Here is a 17,459-nt window from a genome sequence, read left to right as displayed (position 1 = left end):
TAATATATGTCTTTGTGCTTACTTTAAAATAACCATTTCCATTAAATTCCCAAGGTACTAGACATTCTTATACAAACTTGCACTGTGAACAACATATTCAGCTACAAATTGTCACCCAAAAAATAAGAGTACAAAGCAAACCCTGGAAGGTCACTGGATCAGTCAATGACCATTTGTTAAAAATCAAAAATACCAATGTACGATCCAGCAGTTGTCAGCTTCTCAGCAATGAACATAGTGGGCATATATTCTTTCAAATTAGTGTTGTGGGTTTTTTCAAATAAATTCTCAGAAGTAGAAACACTGAGTCATAAATCAATTACATTATTAATTTGTTGAGGTAACTCCACAGTGTTTTCCACTGTGGTTGTGCCAATCTACATTCCTAACAACAGGGCAACACGGTTCCCTTTTCTCCACCTCCTCACCCTCACTAAAGGTACATTTACACAATAGAATACTACTGGGATGTAAAAAAGAAAAAAAGCTTACCCTTTGTGACAGTATGGATGGACCTGAAGAGAATCATGCTGAGTGAAGTAAGCCAGTAAGAGAAAGACAAGTATCATATGATCTCACTCATATGAGGAATCTAATGAACAAAATGAACAAACAAAATAGAGACAGACTCATGGATAGAGAGAACATGCTAACAGCTGTTGAGGCTGAGGGCTGCTAAGTGGGAGAGGTGAAGGGACAGAGCAAAAAACAAAAATAAATGACAGAACACTTGGAGCCACAGACAACAATGTGGTGATTGTCAGGGAGAGGGAAGGTGGGAGTGGTGGAGGAGGGTATAGGGAAATCAATGGCGACAACAGATACTACATTTGGGATGCTGAACACACAGTACAGTGTACAGGTGATGTGTTACTGAATTATGTGCCTGAAAATTATATAATTTTGTTAACCAGTGTCGCCCCAATCAATTCAATAAAAAGGGGCAAAATTATATTAATTCTAAAATTGCAATCAAACTATTTGATTTCATGTAACCCTTTCACAAATATTTTTTTAAAGATTTTATTTATTTAGAGAGGGAAGGGAGGGAAAGAGAGAGAGAGAGAGAGAGAGAGAGAGAGAAACATCAATGTGCGGTTGCTGGGGGTTATGGCCTGCAAACCAGGCATGTACCCTGGCTGGGAATCAAACCTGGGACACTTTGGTTCCCAGCCCGCGCTCAATCCACTGAGCTACACCAGCCAGGGGTCTTTCACAAATATTTTAATAAATACTTCCAGGATTGTATACCTGTTTCTATTTCTTTTTTAGAACCCAATCCTAAAAAATTTCTAAATGTGAAATGAGGTACTGTAAGTTCTATAATTGAAGATGATGCATGTTTTTCATAACAGTAAAACTTTAGAAATATATAAAATGTTCAATAATGGGAAGATGTTTCTGCAAAGCAGTACTACAAATTAAGATGCAGTGAATACTAAATAATACAAGGATGTACATGGTGAGGCCTGTTTACAATACATTAAAAGAGAAAATAAAACATTGTAATAATTCTGCTTTGCACAGACATTTTAATATAATTTTAAAATTTAGAAGAGAACATATGGTAGACTTACTTTTGGCACGTAGAGTTAACATTAAGGGTCAGGTTTAGCCCTGACTGGTGTAGCTCAGTGGGTTGAGTGTTGTCTCGAAAACCAAAAAGACTCAAGTTCAAAACCCACAACACCATATCATCCTCTATCTAAAAAGTTAAAAACAAAGGAGATGGGGTTTTTACTATAATTTTATTATCTCCATTATGGTTAATTTGCATAACTGGAACTAACATGCTAACATACATAGAATCTTACACTGAAAATCGTAAACTAACGTAAACCTTCCATAAATAGCCATATCATTGTCCCAACCCTTCCCAATCTCTATACTCACTTTGAAATCAATTTGTAGTTCATACAGTCTTATAGGAAGCAGCTGATTCTGTTCATATTTTTCCTAAAAGACTCCAAGGTCTTTCCTTTCTTCATAGCCATGTACTTTAATATACCGGAGCAGCACCAGATTGTGCACAGCCCCTCCCAGCCATGGACTGTGGGCTTTAGGCCACCTCATGGGGCTGTGGCCTTGGATATTTGGCCTCCCCTCTCTCCCCATTGCCCACTATTTCATTCTCATCCATTCTGGCAGCAAACTGATGCTAGCATCTGTTGTTCCAAAAACAATAGAAATACCTCTGTCAATTTCAAAGTACATATAATAATTGAAAATATATGAAAAATTAGTAGTAAGGTTGTCATAAGTAGTACTTTGTAATTATATTTCAAGTAGTGAATTTTAGATGCATTTATATGTACCTATATGTGCATATCAGTTATATTTGCATGTAATTTTCTAAGGAAATATAATTATTAAAAATTAAAAGAATAGACTAAAACCACATTCAAACTTGTCTCCTAGTTAAGTTCCTTAAATCCAGTGTATTCTTTACTTTAGCAATAAAAGTTTTATTCTCAATCTACCTAATCATGTTCCTTTTTGACCATCTGGGAAATGCTCTCTTCAGATTCCAGAGCCCTTTTCCTCCTCTCCATAATCTCCTGATGTCCCTGAATGTCTCAACTTGTACACCCTTACTGATTCTGGAATTTGAAAAAATAATAACCCTTCTCTGTGTCCACCTATGTCCTTCCTGACTGATGCCTGAACCTTCTTTTCTTCTATTGCCCTAGCAATTCAGTTCACTTTAAGAAAGGGGCAAAGCCACAACCCCTAGCACTAAAGCATTTTAAGTTCAGCCATGTAACTATTCCTGAACAGTTCTGGTGCAGAAATCTAAGGCTATTTATGATATCAAATGCTCTAGGGAAAATTCAGTGAACATGATTAAAATTCGGAGATTCTGCTCTGTGACTTAAGTGAGACACTCTTTCCTACCCTTAATGAATGGCTGTGTGCCTTTGCTGGGGATTTAGTACTGGGAATACTAGTGCAATATTATATCAGTAATTGTGAAAGGTAAACAGCAGTTGAATTATCATGCTCCTACAAGGCTATTCTTTATACAGCCTCTGAAAATTCCACCTTTTAATCGAAAACACTAGGATGGGAATATTTAAAACTACATTAGGACATTCATCCTCATATGAAAGATAATTGAGAATACAACTGGAAAGAATAAATTAAATGCTGTTAGAAAGTTGAGGCAGAAATATGCACTAGTTGCATTTTTAAGGTATTTGGATTTAACCTAAATGTGAAAAACTGAAGACAGGTCTGATTTCATTAGACTTTAATTAATAGAACCTCCTAAGCTTCCAAAAACAGTTTGCATTCTGACAGAGGCTATTTATTGAGCATGGACAGTGTTGCGCGTGGGTCACCGGCCAGCAGTGACCACGGAATGCTGCGGATGGCTCGACGAAAAACACGGGAGAAACAAACATACACAGAGACAACCAGGTCCTGTGGGGAAGTAGGGACAGAATGGCCAACCCCCCTAGTGGGGAGGGCCCCGATTTACCATCCATACATGCTTTTATTGGGCTCATTTTGCATAATAATTCAGGTAAAATACAGTACTTATCAGGGGGAAGTAAGGAACTATAGAAAACAAGGAATTCTGCTGGTCTATTGAGTGGGGGTCAAACAGCTGTAAGACTTTGAGGAACGAACTTCCTCCTTGGACCCCTCGCATTCAACTGAGAGCATTTTAAACAAAGAAGGTTTCACAGTAATTTACATGTTCTTTCTTAGGCCTGATTACCAGGGAATCCGCACAGAGCTGCACCACCCTGTCATTGTTTCAGGCTTAGTTGGGAACTAAGGCAATAAGGAGATTTTCTCCCAGACGATGAGAACTCAGGCTATGTCAAAGCCGAGGAGCGAGGGTCCGTCACCCTGTTTTGCTACAGCCCCCCAAGTCCTTCTTTTGGGGGGCCTCCCAAAGTGATCGTGCCTGCCTTAGGTTGTTCCCCTGTGGGGAATCTTACCCGTCTTTGGCTAACCGACCAAGCTTTTTGGGGTTCAGCAGCAGAAGCAGCATTCCTGCCAGGGAGATAAGCTTTTGTCTCCTTGCTGGCTTATGGTGCCAAGGGCATTCCCTTAGCCTAGGTGGGGGTTTCAGCTTCTGATACCAGTCAGGGCGGTTCCCAACAGGACAGTATTATGTGGTAAGCACTCTCCTAATGACTCCACATGTATTATTGGTTTCTTAGCCCTCTGAACTTGGTGATATAACACCCATCAAAAATAAAGATTCTGAGAGCCAGAAAGGTTATGTAACCAGTCCAAGTGTGCACAGTTAAATGATAGACTCACATGTTGCGTTAGACCTCATACCTGGACCATGACACCCTACTTTTAAAACAGCATCACAACTTCACATTTTCTCTGAAAAGGGAAAACTGTGAATTATAGATCTCACCATGGGTGAGTTCCTTGAAAGTGCTGGTGATGGCCATCTCTATTCTCTATAAATAAAAGTCCACTCAGTGGCTGGAAGAAAAATGCAAAGGTCTTTTCCAAGTCTTACTTTTACGTCTGAGAGAGAGGAAGAACATCTCTGGAAGACAAACTAGAGAATGTTCCCTGCTGCCTCAAGCACCATCTTCAACGTGGTCTCAGGGAAAACAATCAATAAAGAAGCAAAGTTGGTTTCTTGATTTCCAATTGGAATTTAAAGAGGTTTCTCCGAGAGATCATGAACGTTTAGAATTGCCTCTGAGTTACTGGCAGGGTTTGGAAATTGGAAATCCGGGGAGCTAAAACAGTTAAAAGAAGAACTTGGCCCCCAAATAAGAGGAGAAAGCTTTAAGGACATCTTCAAAATGTGACTAGCGATCGGTTCTGTGTTTGAATATTTTCACACCATGCTAGTGAGGTGAATTGTCAAGTGGGAAGACTGGAGGAAGAAGAGTCTAAAAGACTTTCCTTTATTGCTAAGCTGGATTGAGTCTCACTTTATTCTGTAAAAAATGGAGTAAAAATCCAAGAAAATTTGTTTCTACATTCAGGGACTGAAAACATATAAAGAACAAACTGCTTCATAGTTGGCCTTGAACAATAGTAGCTCACTCCCTTCACTTAACATTTTCACTGAATTAAAAGTCCAAATTAAACTAAAGTACCCTTATCCAATACATCCAAACGACATTTATCTTACTAATTTTTAGGAGTAAACAATTTGCTTCCTTACATGCTGTGTTAAGTATCAAAAATAATCAAATGACATTTGATCCTCATGAGAAAATCTTGATGGTGAGTGCAAAGGGACATCTTAACATTCTTTACAACTATCCCCACAGCAGCAAACTCAATCCACTAAGAATGTCAGACCACCTGACATTTCCTCCTCCAGTTCTTGCACCTTCCAACTTTGCTGTTGACCATTTGTAACTTGTGCCTCATCAGTCTCCTCATTCCTCCACTGAGTATTCAATATGACTCATAAGACACAATCACTGGCTCTAGTTTCCCTCTTCAAACCGTCCTCTTTGCCTTAGAGTGGAAAGAACATTGACTCAGTACTCTTCTTATCCTTACTGCTGGCTTAATCTCATCTTCTAAACATGTGTCATTTAGTCCAGATTCTGTCAAATTGTTTCTCACCAGCTGCTGCAGACTTGACCATATTTAGTACATTAAGTGTTCATTATATCTCTTCCAGACCTAGACTTTGTAGAAAAATGTTCTATTTCTTATAAATTTAATAACCATGCATAAAGTAGAACATACAGTTACCCCCAAAGAACACACATATAATCCTCTGACATTACTTTATGGTCAAATTATGGAAGAGATACCCCCAGATGAACAGTGAGTTTAAGAAAGGTTTATTCACAAAAAGTAACATGAGGCAGAATGTCATAGTGAGAAGCTTTGCTTTATAAATGTTATATAGTAATAGAGAGTGCCCTTATATTTTCCATGTACACAGAGGGGCATTGTTGCTGAAATATGTGGCTATGTGCAAGATAAGTCTACAAAATATGAGTCAAAATCTTTGTGGTAGGTAGCCTTGGCTGGTGTAGCTCAGTGGATTGAACTCGGGCTGTGAACCAAAGAGTCACTGATTCAATTCCCAGTCAGGGCATGTGCCTGGGTTGCAGGGCCAGGTCCCCAGTGGGGGCCATGTGAGAGGCAACCACACATTGATGTTTCTCTCCCTCTCTTTCTCCCTCCATTTTCCTATACATAAATTAATAAATAAATAATAAACAATAATAAATAAATAAACTAACTAACTTTCTGGAAAGATAATGTAAATCTGTAAGGCTGTTAATATTATCTATAGACATAAACAGGCAAGTGCTTTTTGTTGAAAGATGGTAAGACTGACGTTTGGAAGACCTGAATTCAAGTTGTGTAGCTCAAACTCTTAGCTGTGTGAACTGAGGCAAGTAAGTGATCAAACCTCCCTTGGCTTCAGTTTGCTTCTCTGTAAATGAGGATAGTAATATGGAGTCTGCCACTTAGTATGTGGATGAGTCACCTAACTCACCTAAATATCTATGATTGATAATAAAGCATTTATTTAATGTAAATACATGTATCACACCTCCAGAGAAACAGCTTTGGAACCTAAGCATATGCACTTTTCTTGAGATTAGTTAAAAGAATGTTCACCTTTTTGCTTCAAATAGCTCCTAAAGTCTTTGAAAGGAAAAATGAAAATAAAAAACCTTCCTTTTCTACAAGAGAAACTGTGAGCCATAAGAAATTTAAGAAAATAAGGCCAAATTAAGAATAATTTGAGTAACTTCAAATTTTATGGCCTATTTTTGTGCTGAGAAAAAAAACAGGGATAGGTCATGAATGATTATTTCTTCCTTCTGTGGGGGGTCTTTCTTTTCACTTTTGGTAGATACATAGTGCCAAAAAGGGAAAAACTCAGCAGGGATTCTCTAATTCCCCAAATATCCTTTTCCCCATATATTTTAAGAATTTCTATCATCTGGGGGTTTTTATGTTTGTTTTTTGGGGGGTATTTTTGTTTGTTTGTTTGTTTTGATTTATTTTGCTTTACCACAAGCTAAGCAAAAATAAAATAATCCTAATATCAAAGTCCTATGGAAAAGCCAATTTCATCCACATAATAGGTATAAAGAATTTCAAAACATAGCCATGACATTCTGGAGAAAAACTTTGTCTAACAGGGGTGTCCAACCTGTGGCCCACAGGCTGCACGAGGCTCAGGATAGCTATGAATACAGCCCAACACAAAATCATAAATTTACCTAAAATATTATGAGATCTTTTTGTGATTACGTGTCGCAATGTATTTAATATGTTGCCCAAGAAAACTGTTCTTGCCAGTGTGGCCCAGAGACACCAAAAGTTTGGACACCCCTGCTAGAATCATCACACTAGGGATTTAGCATTGATTTTTCCGCTGCATACCCTGAATCTATACAAATGAACAACAAGGTGGTGGAAAAGTACATTAAAAGTTATCAAAAGCATACTAGCATGCCTTTAGATTAGACAATTAACTATGTAAGAATGTACATAGAATTAACTACTCAACTGAATGTAATACTACCAAATGAATACCAGTTCAACATTTAGAAATATCTCTGGAGAATGAATTGATTAGTCAATGAAAGTTCAAAATGCAAAAGAAGTGAAGTTATGGCTTTGAGTGTTAAAATTCCCAACAAGGTTCTCTGAAATTAAACATCCAATAAGCTTATATTGAATTTTTCTAAGTAAAATATTTAAATATTAGTAAATAAAATCTCCCATGTACTTCCAATGAAGTTACACATCTAAATGAAACTTTGTTTCCTTGCAGTCCAGTTAAAGTAGTATTAGTTGAGTGTGATAAACTAGAGATGTTATAATAGTTACAAGGTCTGGTTGGCAGTTCTAATCATCTCTGATAACTATAAAAGAAATAATTAATTGATTACTACTTAATTTAAATATGTTAGTTCCTAATGCAAAGTAAACACTGCCCTGGCTGACATAGCTCAGTGAATTGAGTGCCGGTTGTGAACCAAAGTGTCCCAGGTTCTATTCCCAGACAGGGTACATGCCTAGGTTTCAGGCCGTAACCCTCAGCAACCCCACATTGATGTTTCTCTCTCTCTCTCTCTATCTCCCTCCCTTCCCTCTCTAAAAATAAATAAATAAAATATTTAAAAAGAAAAGAATGTAAACACCAAATGGAGGGAGCTTTAGGCTGTGAAGACAGGAGGAGTTAGGGGACAACAGTCAGCAAAATATCACAAGGGAGAAACATGGATTGGTTCAGGTAAACATAAACATGATCTCCCTAAAAACTGCTGTCATTAATCAAAACATTGTAATAGATCAAATTATGGACAGATGTTGGACAACCATGAAAGCCAGGTCATATAATTCTACTTTGTTTTATTTTCAATAAGCAAAGAAAAGATTTGAGGACATAAAACAGGTACTTACCTCCTGACAAGATGTACACATTAGATCAGACCAACACTTCCAGGGGTTTTAGCACTAAACTCATTGATGTTTCCTTACACTCCTGCACTTTCCTAACTCTCTGATTTGGGGGACACCACAGTAGTGGAGAATGTAACTTTCCCTTCTTTAATTTTTACTCTTACCTCTTGAAATTTTGAACCAGTTTAAATATATTTGATACCACAAGTCTCTCCTTTTTTCCAAGATGAAAAAATTCCTCTATCATGTATTCACCTGCATTGCTGTGTGTTATTAACTGTATATTAAATTGAATAACACAATCCTAGGTTACGTATTATACTTGTTGTATAATCTTACTATTCAAACACTTTTCACTAACATTATTTAGTTTGACCTGCACATTCTATTACATGATAAGTGTACCCATTTTCCTGGTCCTTTCAATGAGATACAGAAAGTTTTTCCACTTAGAGGTAAAACCATATGGTAATTCTCTTTTACTGCCTGGATTATTTCATTTAGCATAATTCTCTCCAGTACCACCCATGCTGTCACAAAAGGTAAGACATGAATTGATACCTTAATTTACTGGTCTAACTCCAGAATCAAGTTCTGTATGCTGCATGGTGAAGCAAATATCAAAGCAGAAAATAGATGCCTACATGAATAAGAGTGTAGACGAGGCAAGAGTAGAGAATGGGTAAAGAGAGTACAGGAGAGAGGAGAGTGAGCTGACCCAAAGAAAGAAGAGTCAGAGGGTAGCATACAGAAAGACAGGGAGGGGAGGGAGCAAAAGAAAATATTAGAGAGGACAGTTTGATGCAAGATTTCATCATAGAACTCAACATCTGCCTCTATGACATAGTGCAATGCCACTGCCCCAAAACCAGAAAGAGTGTACAGTTCTGGGTCATGGGCAAGAGTTCCCAACAGTCTTGAAAACCCAGGTGTGGAGAAAGAACAGCCCTTCCTATTCTCATCCTAAATCTCTTCAAGTGAGGGGTCCCCAAAGACAGAAACTTCTGTCAATCTAGCCTCAAGGCCATCTACAGTTAATTGTCCCCTCGAGGACCAGAGGCATTTTCAAGAGCACTGAAGCCAGGGAAGACTTAGGGACCTTGGACCACTCTAAGTCTTCATTGCAGGAACTACATTCAGCAGCTCCATCATGTCTTGAAACACACACTGAGTGTAGATTCCATTGAATCAGTCTCACCTTTCATTACAAACTACCATTACTCTGTTCCACACATTCTTCATGGCATTTTTCACTTCTTTGTTCCTGATAGTGTAAATCAAAGGATTGAGCAAGGGGGTTAGGACGGTGTAAAATACTGTCACCATTTTGTCAAAGGAGAAAGTGGATGGAGGTCGGGCATACGAGAATATGCAGGGGACAAAAAACAAAACCACAATAATAATGTGAGATCCACAAGTAGAGAGAGCCTTCAACCGCCCTTCAGTACTGTGGGTTCTCAGAGAGCACAGGATGATACCATAGGAGACAAGCAACAAGGAGAAGATTATGATGCACATAAACCCACTGTTGGCCACCACCAAAGGGCCAAACACATGAGTGTCAGTGCAGGCCAGCTCTAGTAAAGGGTACAAGTCACATATGAAATTATCAATGACATTGGGGCCACAGAAGGGCAGCTGTAAAGCAAAGAGAATTTGTATTATGGAATGTAAGAAGCCCCCTGTCCAGGCCACCCCCATCAGAATGCCACAGAGTCTCCAGTTCATGATAGAAGAGTAATGCAAGGGCTTGCAGATGGCCACATAGCGGTCATAGGCCATGACTGTGAGGACAATCACCTCCACACCACCAAAGAAATGTCCAGCAAAGAGTTGGGTCATGCAGCCCTCAAAGGAGATGGTCTTCCTCTCAGAGAGAGAGTCCACAATCATCTTTGGGGCAGTGACTGTGGAGAAGCAGGCATCCAGGAAGGACAAGAAAGCCAAGAAGAAGTACATGGGGGAATCCAGGAGTGCTGGGCTGCTGCTGATGGTCACCACAATTAATAAGTTGCCCCCGAGAGTTGCCATATAGCTGAACAAAAGTATAACAAATAGTATTTTCTGAACATTTGGATTCTGTGAAAGCCCCAAGAGGACAAACTCAGTTACAAAGCTTTGGTTTTGCATGATTTCCAAGGAAATGCTAAATGCTACTAGAGTAAGCATATAAAATATGCAATTATGAGAAAAAGAAAAATTCACCTTGGACCAGTTTATGATACCATTTTATCACAGTCATCAAGCAGTTGGTGCATCCATGTGAAAAGCTGGTTACATGCTTCTGTTGTAAATAAGAACAGGAAATTAGAAATTGCTGAAGGCTATAGTGGGAGGTCAGGCAGAAGTCATGAGCAGAAAAATTATTCAATACTTTAAAGTGGATAGAGCTTATTTATATGAGAGATATTCATATACAATAGGGAAGAGACATGGTTTTTATCTCCACTGCCAAAGGAGATCACTTTTCCTGGAGTGAATTGTTGAAGAGAATTCTGAAGCCATATCCACACTGAGCCAAAGAACTTGTAATTTATTTGTCATTCCTGCCGTTAGTATGGAACGGGAATGGGGTGACTCACATGCCATCACTGACCAGGAGATGACCTTATCTACAAAGAGAAGGAGAAATATCCCCTAGTTTAAGAGTCATTTGAAAATCATCGCTACTTATCCAATTGTTTTTAACTCTGAACTGAATTGGGCCTTTAAGATGAATACAGAAAGCAGACTGACAGCTCTCAGAGGGGCGGTGGGTTAGGGGACTGTGTGAAAAGGTGAAAAGATTAAGAAAAAAACCTCAGGGACACAGACAATAGTATCGTGATTACCAGAGGGAAGGAGAGGTGGGCACAGGGAGTATGTAGAAAAGGTTAAAGGGTGAGTAAATAGTGAAAACAGGAGGCTCGACTTTTGATGGTGAACACACAATACAATATACAGGTGATGTATTATAGAATTGGACACTTGATGTCTATATAATTTTGTTAACCAATGTCACCCCAATAAATTCATTAAAATACAAAACAAAAAAAGATAAATTAAATCATTCCCTGTAAAAAGGAAACCTCTATGGAAAAGTGCCTAGCTCTGCACTAACATATAACAAGTATGCACATACTGAGTTGGGTTCTTTCTGCATTCATCAGTTAAAATAAGAACGGTTGTTTATGAAAAACAATAATACCTACTTAAGGGTATTGTCAACATGACCAAGTTTACTAATGTAAAGAAATTTGCTGTTCAAGAAATAGTCCTAGAAAACAGTCCATGTTATATGATATTATCCCTATTTTCCTGGAAGACAATCCATGCTTATAGAGAAAATGTCAAATAACATGCTGGGCCTGGAATTTAAACACAGAATCCCAGCTCCAACACCTAAGTATTCCTAATGGATGAAGACAGAAAGGAGCAGAGCTGGCCCTGCTACTGTCTTCATACACCTGTGCAAATCAAAGTCTTCTGATTCTTTTGCTCATGCTTGAAGGAGGCCCCTTGATGACACAGAGCAAGTGATATAGATTCAGAAAGTAATAGTCCAATAACTACAGATACAAATTGGCACCAACCACATAGGTAAGGAATGGAAAGATTGTGCTGAGTATAGCTAGAGTCTTCAGACTTTTTAAATTATTTACTAATTATTTATAGTATGTGGCCCAATCTGATATTGTACAAATTGTCATTTATATGACTTTACTGCAAACTAAGTATGTTCATGTATAATCTACATGCTCATCCCACAAGATTACGGTGAGTGACAAATTGGAAAAATGCAAAACTTGCTTATGATAACTGCCCTCACCAATTTTAGTCACTATTCTCTCACTTAGCAAGACAGCCACCTTACCTATGAGTTGTCCAGAGAAGTACTCCAACTATTGACTACTTTCTATAGTTACACTTCAGTTTTTGAGAATGTTTGCATCCTCACCTGTACATAAAACAGAAATTTATGTCTCAAAAATATGTGTGTACATATATATATAATCTGTTTGTTAAATCGGTAAATAAAATAATAATGAGGCTTACAGTGAGAATTAAAAATAACCTAATCTTAGTGAAAACCATTCAGAGCTAACAAAACCAATTTTACAATAAAGATATGCTCGTTTATGGTAATATATGTCTTTGTGCTTACTTTAAAATAACCATTTCCATTAAATTCCCAAGGTACTAGACATTCTTATACAAACTTGCACTGTGAACAACATATTCAGCTACAAATTGTCACCCAAAAAATAAGAGTACAAAGCAAACCCTGGAAGGTCACTGGATCAGTCAATGACCATTTGTTAAAAATCAAAAATACCAATGTACGATCCAGCAGTTGTCAGCTTCTCAGCAATGAACATAGTGGGCATATATTCTTTCAAATTAGTGTTGTGGGTTTTTTCAAATAAATTCTCAGAAGTAGAAACACTGAGTCATAAATCAATTACATTATTAATTTGTTGAGGTAACTCCACAGTGTTTTCCACTGTGGTTGTGCCAATCTACATTCCTAACAACAGGGCAACACGGTTCCCTTTTCTCCACCTCCTCACCCTCACTAAAGGTACATTTACACAATAGAATACTACTGGGATGTAAAAAAGAAAAAAAGCTTACCCTTTGTGACAGTATGGATGGACCTGAAGAGAATCATGCTGAGTGAAGTAAGCCAGTAAGAGAAAGACAAGTATCATATGATCTCACTCATATGAGGAATCTAATGAACAAAATGAACAAACAAAATAGAGACAGACTCATGGATAGAGAGAACATGCTAACAGCTGTTGAGGCTGAGGGCTGCTAAGTGGGAGAGGTGAGGGGACAGAGTAAGAAAGAAGAAGAAATGACAGAGCACTCAGGGCCACAGACAACAATGTGGTGATTGTCAGGGAGAGGGAAGGTGGGAGTGGTGGAGGAGGGTATAGGGAAATCAATGGCGACAACAGATACTACATTTGGGATGCTGAACACACAGTACAGTGTACAGGTGATGTGTTACTGAATTATGTGCCTGAAAATTATATAATTTTGTTAACCAGTGTCGCCCCAATCAATTCAATAAAAAGGGGCAAAATTATATTAATTCTAAAATTGCAATCAAACTATTTGATTTCATGTAACCCTTTCACAAATATTTTTTTAAAGATTTTATTTATTTAGAGAGGGAAGGGAGGGAAAGAGAGAGAGAGAGAGAGAGAGAGAGAGAAACATCAATGTGCGGTTGCTGGGGGTTATGGCCTGCAAACCAGGCATGTACCCTGGCTGGGAATCAAACCTGGGACACTTTGGTTCCCAGCCCGCGCTCAATCCACTGAGCTACACCAGCCAGGGGTCTTTCACAAATATTTTAATAAATACTTCCAGGATTGTATACCTGTTTCTATTTCTTTTTTAGAACCCAATCCTAAAAAATTTCTAAATGTGAAATGAGGTACTGTAAGTTCTATAATTGAAGATGATGCATGTTTTTCATAACAGTAAAACTTTAGAAATATATAAAATGTTCAATAATGGGAAGATGTTTCTGCAAAGCAGTACTACAAATTAAGATGCAGTGAATACTAAATAATACAAGGATGTACATGGTGAGGCCTGTTTACAATACATTAAAAGAGAAAATAAAACATTGTAATAATTCTGCTTTGCACAGACATTTTAATATAATTTTAAAATTTAGAAGAGAACATATGGTAGACTTACTTTTGGCATGTAGAGTTAACATTAAGGGTCAGGTTTAGCCCTGACTGGTGTAGCTCAGTGGGTTGAGTGTTGTCTCGAAAACCAAAAAGACTCAAGTTCAAAACCCACAACACCATATCATCCTCTATCTAAAAAGTTAAAAACAAAGGAGATGGGGTTTTTACTATAATTTTATTATCTCCATTATGGTTAATTTGCATAACTGGAACTAACATGCTAACATACATAGAATCTTACACTGAAAATCGTAAACTAACGTAAACCTTCCATAAATAGCCATATCATTGTCCCAACCCTTCCCAATCTCTATACTCACTTTGAAATCAATTTGTAGTTCATACAGTCTTATAGGAAGCAGCTGATTCTGTTCATATTTTTCCTAAAAGACTCCAAGGTCTTTCCTTTCTTCATAGCCATGTACTTTAATATACTGGAGCTGCACCAGATTGTGCACAGCCCCTCCCAGCCATGGACTGTGGGCTTTAGGCCACCTCATGGGGCTGTGGCCTTGGATATTTGGCCTCCCCTCTCTCCCCATTGCCCACTATTTCATTCTCATCCATTCTGGCAGCAAACTGATGCTAGCATCTGTTGTTCCAAAAACAATAGAAATACCTCTGTCAATTTCAAAGTACATATAATAATTGAAAATATATGAAAAATTAGTAGTAAGGTTGTCATAAGTAGTACTTTGTAATTATATTTCAAGTAGTGAATTTTAGATGCATTTATATGTACCTATATGTGCATATCAGTTATATTTGCATGTAATTTTCTAAGGAAATATAATTATTAAAAATTAAAAGAATAGACTAAAACCACATTCAAACTTGTCTCCTAGTTAAGTTCCTTAAATCCAGTGTATTCTTTACTTTAGCAATAAAAGTTTTATTCTCAATCTACCTAATCATATTCCTTTTTGACCATCTGGGAAATGCTCTCTTCAGATTTCAGAGCCCTTTCCCTCCTCTCCATAATCTTCTCCTGATGTCCCTAAATGTCTCAACTTGTACACCCTTACTGATTCTGGAATTTGAAAAAATAATAACCCTTCTCTGTGTCCACCTATGTCCTTCCTGACTGATGCCTGAACCTTCTTTTCTTCTATTGCCCTAGCAATTCAGTTCACTTTAAGAAAGGGGCAAAGCCACAACCCCTAGCACTAAAGCATTTTAAGTTCAGCCATGTAACTATTCCTGAACAGCTCCAGTGCAGAAATCTAAGGCTATTTATGATATCAAATGCTCTAGGGAAAATTCAGTGAACATGATTAAAATTCGGAGATTCTGCTCTGTGACTTAAGTGAGACACTCTTTCCTACCCTTAATGAATGGCTGTGTGCCTTTGCTGGAGATTTAGTACTGGGAATACTAGTGCAATATTATATCAGTAATTGTGAAAGGTAAACAGCAGTTGAATTATCATGCTCCTACAAGACTATTCTTTATACAGCCTCTGAAAACTCCACCTTTTAATCGAAAACACCAGGATGGGCATATTCAAAACTACATCAAGACACTCATCCTCATATGAATAATTGAGAATACAACTAGAAAGAATAAATTAAATGCTGTTAGAAAGCCAAGACAGAAATATGCACTAGTTGCATTTTTAAGGTATTTGGATTTAACCTAAATGTGAAAAACTAAAGACAGGTCTGATTTCATTAGCCTTGAATTAATAGGACCTCCTAAGCTTCCAAAAACAGTTTGCATTCTGAAAGCTGCTATTGATTGAGCATGGACAATATTATGTGTCAAGAACTCTCCTATTGACTCCATATGTATTATTGGTTTCTTAGCCCTCTGAACTTGGTAATATAAACCCGATCAAAACTAAAGATTCTGAGAGCCAGAAAGGTTATGCAACTAGTCCATGTGTGCACAGTTAAATGATAGACTGACATGTCGCATTAAACCTCATACCTGGACCATGACAACCTACTTTTAAGTACAGCATCACAACTTCAGATTTTCTCTGAAAAGGAAAAACTGTGCATTATATATCTCACCACTGGTGAGGTCCCTGAAAGTGCTGGTGATGGCCATCTCTAATCGCTATAAATAAAATTCACTCAGTGGCTAGAAAAAAATGCAAAAGTATTTTCCAAGTGTTACTTTTACATCTGAGAGAGAGGGAGAACATCCCTGGAAGACAAACTAGAGAATGTTCCCTGCCGCCTCAAGCACCATCTTCAACATGGTCTCAGGGAAAACAATCAATAAAGAGGCAAAGTATCTTCCTTGATTTCCAACTGGAATTTAAAGAGGTTTCCCCGAGAGATCATCAACCTTTGGTATTGCCTCTGAGTTGCTGGCAGGTTTTGGAAATTGGAAATCAAGGAAACTAAAGTAGTTAAAAGAAGAACTTGGCCCCCAAATAAGAGGAGAAAGCTTTAAGGACATCTTCAAAATGTGACTAGTGATCGGTTCTGTGTTTGAATATTTTCACACCATGCTAGTGAGGTGAATTGTGAGGTGTGAAGACTAGAGGAGGCAGAGTCTAAAAGACTCCTTTATTGCTTAGCTGGATTGAGTCTCACTTTATTCTGTAAAAAATGGAGTAAAGATCCAACAAAACTTGTTTCTGCATTCAGAGAGTTACAATATATAAAGAACAAACTGCTTCATAGTTGGCCTTGAACAGTAGTAGCTCATTCCCTTCACTTAACATTTTCACTGAATTAAAAGTCCAAATTAAACTAAAGTACCCTTATCCAATACACCCAAACAACATTTATCTTACTAATTTTTAGGAGTAAACAATCTTGCTTCCTTACATGCTGTGTTAAGTATCAAAAATAATCAAATGACATTTGATCCTCATGAGAAAATGTTGATGCTGAGTGCAAAGGGACATCTTGACATTCTTTAAAACTATCCCCACAGCAGCAAACTCCATCCACTAAGAATGTCAGACCACCTGACATTTCCTCCTCCAGTTCTTGCACCTTCCAACTTTGCTGTTGACCATTTGTAACTTGTGCCTCATCAGTCTCCTCATTCCTCCACTGAGTATTCAATATGACTCATAAGACACAATCACTGGCTCTAGTTTCCCTCTTCAAACCCTCCTCTTTGTCTTAGAGTGGAAAGAACATTGACTCAGTACTCTTCTTATCCTTACTGCTGGCTTACTCTCATCTCCTAAACATGTGTCATTTAGTCCAGATTCTGTCAAATTGTTTCTCACCAGCTGCTGCAGACTTGACCATATTTAATACATGAAGTGTTGCTTATATCTCTTCCAGACCTAGGCTTTGTAGAAAAATGTTCTATTTCTTACGAATTTAATAACCATGCATAAAGTGGAACACACAGGTACCCCCAAAGAACACACATATAATCCTCTGACATTACTTTATGGTCAAATTATGG

The 17,459-nt window shown here is 37.8% G+C and overlaps 2 protein-coding genes across 3 annotated transcripts in view; both read right to left on the bottom strand.

The window, feature by feature from the left end:
• LOC114499916 (olfactory receptor 4A5-like) overlaps window positions 1–17,459 on the bottom strand; it is a 203,310-nt gene that overhangs the window by 101,707 nt on the left and 84,144 nt on the right. The gene's annotated exons all lie outside the window — the stretch shown is intronic.
• Window positions 4,332–17,459, bottom strand: part of LOC114500084 (olfactory receptor 4C15-like) — a 33,586-nt gene continuing 20,458 nt past the window's right edge. The window contains exons 2-3 of the mRNA XM_028516672.2: window positions 9,584–10,997; window positions 4,332–4,350 (exon numbers count right to left, since the gene is read on the bottom strand). Coding sequence (XP_028372473.1) covers window positions 4,332–4,350; window positions 9,584–10,554 — 990 coding nt within the window. The 5' untranslated portion in view covers window positions 10,555–10,997. The remainder of the gene's footprint in view (window positions 4,351–9,583; window positions 10,998–17,459) is intronic.

This window comes from Phyllostomus discolor, chromosome 6 (assembly GCF_004126475.2).
Source record: "Phyllostomus discolor isolate MPI-MPIP mPhyDis1 chromosome 6, mPhyDis1.pri.v3, whole genome shotgun sequence".
Taxonomy (NCBI): Eukaryota; Metazoa; Chordata; class Mammalia; order Chiroptera; family Phyllostomidae; genus Phyllostomus; species Phyllostomus discolor.
The sequence above is the reverse complement of the archived record's forward strand: the minus strand, read 5'-3'. Positions and strand labels throughout refer to the sequence as shown.